Source organism: Ictalurus furcatus, chromosome 18 (genome assembly GCF_023375685.1).
Source record: "Ictalurus furcatus strain D&B chromosome 18, Billie_1.0, whole genome shotgun sequence".
Taxonomy (NCBI): Eukaryota; Metazoa; Chordata; class Actinopteri; order Siluriformes; family Ictaluridae; genus Ictalurus; species Ictalurus furcatus.
The window spans coordinates 23,796,813-23,803,537 of NC_071272.1; the positions used below are offsets into that span (position 1 = coordinate 23,796,813).

Genomic DNA, 6,725 nt, shown 5'->3' on the forward strand with positions numbered 1-6,725 from the left:
GGCAGCATGGTATATATAGCAAGAAAGAAAGAAAGAAAGAAAGAAAGAAAGTCATCAGTTTATTATTGCAAATGTTTCAAAATAAACAAAGAAAAGAAAAGAGAAGTGCAATAACAAACAAAACCTAAAGAAAGAAAGAACAAAAGAAAGAAAGAAAGAAAGAAAGAAAGAGAGTTATCAGTTTATTATAGCGCTGAAGTGTTGAAAAGTAAACAAAGGAAAGGAAAAGAAAGTTGTTGCAAAAATGTTCATAAATAAAAAAGATTTTTATTTCATTATAGTAAAATAAAGAAGTAAAGTTATCAGTTTATTATAGCGATGTTGCCACAGAAAGAAAGAAAGAAAGAAAGAAAAAGAACTCAACAAGACTCTCGAAATCGACCTATCAAAACGAGGGAGGATTAGGGGGCGTGGTCTCGCACTACACGGGGCGGGGTTTACGCAGATTCGGAAAGAAGGTCCGCCAAATTCAAAATCTCAGCAAGAGAAGAGGAGCTTTACTACAGCGAGGACTGAAAACCCGACACGGTAAGAACCGGGATTTGAGCTGATGTGTTCTGGGGTTCTCTGTAAAAAAAAGTCTGAACGTTTGGTGATAAATAAGTGGTTTAGCGCAGCAGCTGTTAGCCGTGTAGATGTTACCGTTAACGTTAGCTAGCCGTGCTAGCTTTTAAAACAATAGCGCAAGCATTTTATAAAATTTATTACTCCGAGAAAATGCTTAACTTTATGCAGCATGTTTGATATTTGGCTGTATCACGATAGGAAAATGCTTTCTGCATAAAACAAACAAACAAAAATAAATAAATTAATGAATTAATGAATAGAAAGAAGGAGTTTCTGAGCGTGCAGAAGTGCGCATGCGCAGAAACTCCAGCGCGTAGGAGCTCAGATTTATAATGTTATTATAAATCTGAAAAATGTCATTTTAAACTGATTTCTATAGGGTTTTTTTTACTTTCTCTTCTAAATCAGTGTTCCTAAAGTTTCCCCAGGTATATATGATTTCTGTTGGTGGAAATCACAGCCCTTCACTGTCATAATTATTATATTCATTAGTGAGCTGTTTTAATTATTAACCTGTTTGACTAATCACTTAAATTTAAAGAGTTTATTCCAAACATTGTTCCTATTCTTTCGATGGAAAGTCCAGGAATTAAAAGCTCCATTGTAACAGACATTATGAATTGTCTGTGAGCCCAGGCCTTGGCATGTTTGGGTTCTCCTTGTTGTTTACCGTCGTGCTTGTAAATTCATCTAACTTCACAGTCAAGAAATGTTTCAGCACATTTTCATGTCTCGTGTTCATGATTTATGCCTATTTCTGTTGTTCCACTGAATCAGAGTCACTCCAAAATGTCAAGGAACTAGCGGAGGAGGTCACAGATCGAATCAAAACATCTATTATGTAGGTTCGAGTGATATAAGAAGTAAAGATATCTAAAATAGTCTACCAGATCATAAGAGAAGAAGAACCGAGAGAGGGGGCGAAAGGCGAGGCGATTAGGAACGCTCAAAACGACACCTTCCACGAACACAGAACAATTTGGTTCCAGTACGTCATGACATACACTAGAGACCTTCAGAATGGAGACAAGGAGATCATACCTGAAACTCATCACTGAGACTCTTGCCAAACCAATACTATAGGAAGAATAAATAAACTGGTTCCCGTATGACGTTTTATTACACAGTTCAGTCCCAGTTCACCATGAATGAAATCATTTCGTATTAGTTTTTATATACTGTGATTTTTATATAAAACCAACTCCAGCAGGTTACTGAAGAAAACTCTAAAGCAGTCTGGTTGAGTAATTATACCAAACAAAAACATGCAAAGGATTCATAATTAAAGGTCGTGGTTTAAATGTCTGCGTCTTAACACCACAACATTTCTGGATTACAATCAAACTATTCATCATCACGTCTGTCAAATCCCCTACTCAGGAGTTCTCAAACTTTCTGGAGACACTGTAAACCAGATTTCTCAGACCCCTCCAGTACGGATTTGTTTTCTGATTATAATCCAAGAATTTAAATGTCATACACTTTATACAAATGTGTACCATTTATATACTATATGGCCAAAAGTTTACTTCAATTGTGTGCTTCCAAGTTTGTAGCAACAGTTTGGGGAAGAACCACAGATGGGCGTGAAGGTCGGGTGTCCACAAAGTTTTGGTCCCGTAGTGTGTTTTGGCTATTTATTGGAGCCCTTGATTTCTTTTTATTTATTTTAACCCAATGACAGAACACATTAGGTCCAAGTAGACCTAAATTATTATTATTATTATTATTAGTAGTAGTAGTAGTAGTAGTAGTAGTAGTAGTAAATTATTTATAGGCTGGTTTATTTTGAAGTCATTGAGATTCCAATTCAAGTGCCCTGTCAAATAGATTAATAATAATAATAATAATAATAATAATCATACAAACAGTAACTTTGATAATGGTGGAGTTTATTTTACTGTAATTAGCTTTGTAAGTGGTGCACACGAATATCTTGGGTGCTGTTTATCTGAGTTGAATATGTGTACAGACAATGTCTAATGTTTAGGCACGAGACCATGGCGACACCGTGTTTTCCTGTTTAGATATGGAACGCTATATTAAATTGTTTGATCACCTTTGCAACGCACTTTAATTTTCCAACACTTCTCGCCACACCAGTTCCCATCATGTCGTCAGCTATCGTGAACAGTGTGAATGGCCTTAGCTCCACGGTGTCTGGGATGTGGCGTTCCCACAGCGCTCTCCCCGAGTCGGACCCCGAGAGCTCCCCTGAGGCAGCGCAGCAGTTTCGGAAGCTACGCTCTTCCAGCTCGCTCAACTCCCTGCGCATGTCTCTGAGGAAGAGACTTCCTCTAAAGACCGTGCAGCCCGCCAACAACATCCCGGCGAATACCAACGGCGAGGCGTTTCAGAACAGCAAGAAGACGAGCACCGTTACCCAGATCAAACGCACTGCCAAGAACACCATTGGCAACGCTTATCAGGTCAGCGCCTTTTCAGATATGTGTCGTAGCTCACTGCGAGTTCTGTTTCAGTAGGAGTAGCTGATATGACTAAAAATATCGTATCATGATATGCAGTGTACAACAAGTGGCCATTTAGTCAAACCATGACTCTGCCTAAAGGAAGACATCCACAAAGAGTCAGTGACTGGATAAACGGGACATTAGGCAGAGAAGCAACTAAGAGGCCAATGGTGACTCAGAACGATGCCACCACCACCACCATGCTTCATTCCACCACCACCACCATGCTTCATTCCACCACCACCACCATGCTTCATTCCACCACCACCACCATGCTTCATATCACCACCACCATGCTTCATTCCACCATCACCGTGCTTCATTCCACCATCACCGTGCTTCATTCCACCATCACCATCACCGTGCTTCATTCCACCATCACCATCACCGTGCTTCATTCCTCCGCCACCACCACGCTTCATTCCACCATCACCATGCCTCATTGCACCACCACCATGCTTCATTCCACCATCACCACCACCATGCTTCATTCCACCATCACCATGCCTCATTCCACCATCTCCACCATCACCACCATGCTTCATTCCACCATCACCATGCTTCATTCCACCACCACGCGTCAATGACGGTGGTATTCTCAGGGTGATATTTTTGGTTGACCGACCCCACCTGCTCCTCCACTAAGACACCACATCATTGTCGCGGCACTGCTGAGAACGATCCATCACGAAATTAATTTCTGGTTGACTTCTATTATTCCATAAGAAACTGCTCAAGTCCTTTATTCCTTTCCTTCAGAAGTTTCAAAAGAGCACACTGTCACGTGAGGAGTGCCTGGTGAGGACACCTGTTCGAATCATAGAAGGAGAAGAGAACGAGTGCGATCCTGCGTCTGCACGTACCCCTAAACGGCAAGCCACGACCCCCAGGCGCACACCAAGATCAGCCGCAAAGCGTACCCCGCGAGCTGCAGGCACCCCGGAGCCCAGCGAGTCGGCCGTGAGGGCGGTGAAGACGGGAGGAACCAGGAGGCAGCTCGTACGCATGGCAGCGTTGAGGAGCCCTTTTGCATCTCCCAACACGCGGAACCGTCGCAGGTGAGTAGCATTCGAGATCAGGGTGTCACTTTAGTTATGTCGTGTTTAGTTATGAACCGCTTTGCAAGTTGGGGAGCGGAGTTGAACGTTTCACCTGCAAGTGTCTCATTTTTACTCCTGCCTTAGGCAATTCGATCAAGAGCTGGACAGTGTATCAAAAGGCCTCAGGAAATTAAAGAGACTCTCTCAGGCCTTTGATGAAGTCATTGGGAGAGATGAGCGGTGAGTAAAAAATGTGCTTCATTTAATACACTGTGAGTTACGTAACAATATGCGGCAATGCGGCACGATGCCTAAGAGGAGGCCGTCCACCAAAAGTCGTGACCGGGAAGAGAGGGAATTAATCAGAGAAGCGATCAAGAGGCCAGCGGTGACGAGTAACCCGATGCTACCACCACCGTGCTTCACTGTATTATGATATGATATTGAAAATGTAGGATTTACGTGGCTTAACAGTGTCGTTTAAAGCAGCTGTACGAATATTATGAGGTTTTGGATGAGAAACGCATCCATTACTTGTTCCTGTTGATCATTTGCATAATTATTGGCGCATCCATCTTGTGATTTAAAGCGATCTAATCGGTCGGTTGTTTATCCACCGACGTTATGCTGATTTACGGTGGTCCGAGAGACGTCTAGGATTGTGACGGGTCGCACTTCTGCCGAATTTCAACTGAGACGCAAAGAGAATTTCTTCTGAGAATCATTGGGGAACTAATTCTGAGTAGTCAGGTGTTCGAGCATGTGCTTTTCGAATACAGAAACTGTAGTACTCTTAACATAGTGCTCACAGAGAGTCTCTGTCTGTTGATTTGGAGAGAGAGAAAAAAGAATCACTAAGTCTACGCATTCATGTAGACTTAGTGTCCAGTCCATTTCCTGTTCAGTTTTTGGGTGGGTCTTTTTCCCCTAACGGCTGTCTGGTCTCACTTCTCCTACAAAACGCTCTTCCTGCCAGAGGTCTAGCATGAGGGAATGATTTGTGGCTGCTTTGGGGTGCGTTAGAGGGTCTCTCTCTCTCACACACACACACACTGAACTGATAAGCTGTTCCACACTGAAGGATTTAATAAACTGCTTTCATATTTTGCTGATTGGGATAAGTTTGCATTTTATAGTGGCCTGTTAATACACCGATGGTACAGCATTAGTGTGTGTGTGTGTGTGAGAGAGAGACAGATATTTGGAAAGCACTGTAGTGTATCAGTCTGCACAGTGTCTAATATTGTCCTATTATCTGGGAGTGCTGTGTACCCCACCCCCCTGAATTCCTCACATAGCTCTTGTCCCGCCAAGATTTTCGAACTCCAAGTGCTTTTCCGTTCAGGGAAGTCGTGCGAAACCGTTACAGTCATGGCTGCGCAAGCCGCGGCTACACGGAGCATCTGCGGTTCCTCACATTTCCACACCGACTTCACATGAATGCATGGCTTGTGGCTTTTTTTTAAAAAAAAAATTATTTATTTTTAAAATTTTTGACACCAAATATCTACACTGCTCCAGGAAATAAGATCTGTTCTAATAGAAACCTTTGTGGTGCATATCCCATACTCGTTTAGAGCGTTTTAACAGATTTTAAAATTGTTTCTTCAAACGGTTAAAAATAATTTTTTTTTTAACCCGTTGTTTAACAGTTTGGTCATTTGCCAACTGCCTTCCATTAGCTAGATCCGTGAAGTTTATGAGCTGCTGCTCATGCTACATCACAGGGTAGTGCGACACACTCGGAGGAAAGCACGATCTGTGCTCTTCCGCATACATGAGCTCACAGATGCCCACGATCGGCTAGTGTCTCCGTGATCGACAGGGGAAAGAGTAACACCATCCCTCCCACTCAGAGAGCACGGACAGTTTTGCCCTCTTGACTAGAGGTCGACCGATCGATCTGTTTCGCAGACTAATCCGTTACCAGCAAAATTCCACACCGATAGTTTTCCCCGGTTGCGTCCTTCTCAGCGGCTGAGACGGGTCCGCTGCCGTTATACGGTACGAGAGCGGCCTCTAGAGGCGAAATAGAAACCATCACTGATGGAAATTTTGTTGTGCTATTTGAAGTGTTTTTGAGAGTGTTTTAGGATGTCTGTATTTTTATTTGTTATTTCGAGGTTTACGACTTTTTGGTTCCGCTATCGGATGACCTCTACTCCTGACTCCTGACTCCTGAGTAGCTGCAGCACTGTCAGGGTTCAATCTTGTGACTCTGGGCCCAGCACAAGATTTCTAAATAATTACATAGTTAATAGAAAAAAAAACCCCACGTAAAGTCAAAAACTCAGCACGTTTGTGTATTTTCCCCATTTTTAACGGTTGCTTGTACACACTTGACATTTACAAACTTTTCCGACTGCACATCGACACATCCAAGTACACAACCCCGAGGCATCTCAGAAAACCTTGACGGGAAAGCAGGAGTCTGTGTGTGGCAGCTAGGCCATGACCTTTTACTTGTGGTGCAAGAGATTAGATTGACCTACTGCAGTCTGGTTCCTCTGCCCCCTCAGGCTGCCCTCAGTCATTCGAATTTGTTTCATTGTTTTCTGTTCGTGCATTTTCAGTGAAAGGCCTTGAACTTGTTCGTGAAACTGTAGGCTAACCTGTCTTTCATTTCGGCAGCAGCAAATTCAAGTAC

At 42.8% G+C, this 6,725-nt stretch overlaps 1 protein-coding gene across 1 annotated transcript in view; it reads left to right on the plus strand.

The window, feature by feature from the left end:
- Positions 1-349: 349 nt before the first annotated feature.
- The window catches only part of LOC128621942 (uncharacterized), an 8,054-nt gene continuing 1,678 nt past the window's right edge, over positions 350-6,725 (plus strand). The window contains exons 1-4 of the mRNA XM_053647970.1: positions 350-528; positions 2,671-2,996; positions 3,798-4,096; positions 4,223-4,318. Coding sequence (XP_053503945.1) covers positions 2,679-2,996; positions 3,798-4,096; positions 4,223-4,318 — 713 coding nt within the window. The 5' untranslated portion in view covers positions 350-528; positions 2,671-2,678. The remainder of the gene's footprint in view (positions 529-2,670; positions 2,997-3,797; positions 4,097-4,222; positions 4,319-6,725) is intronic.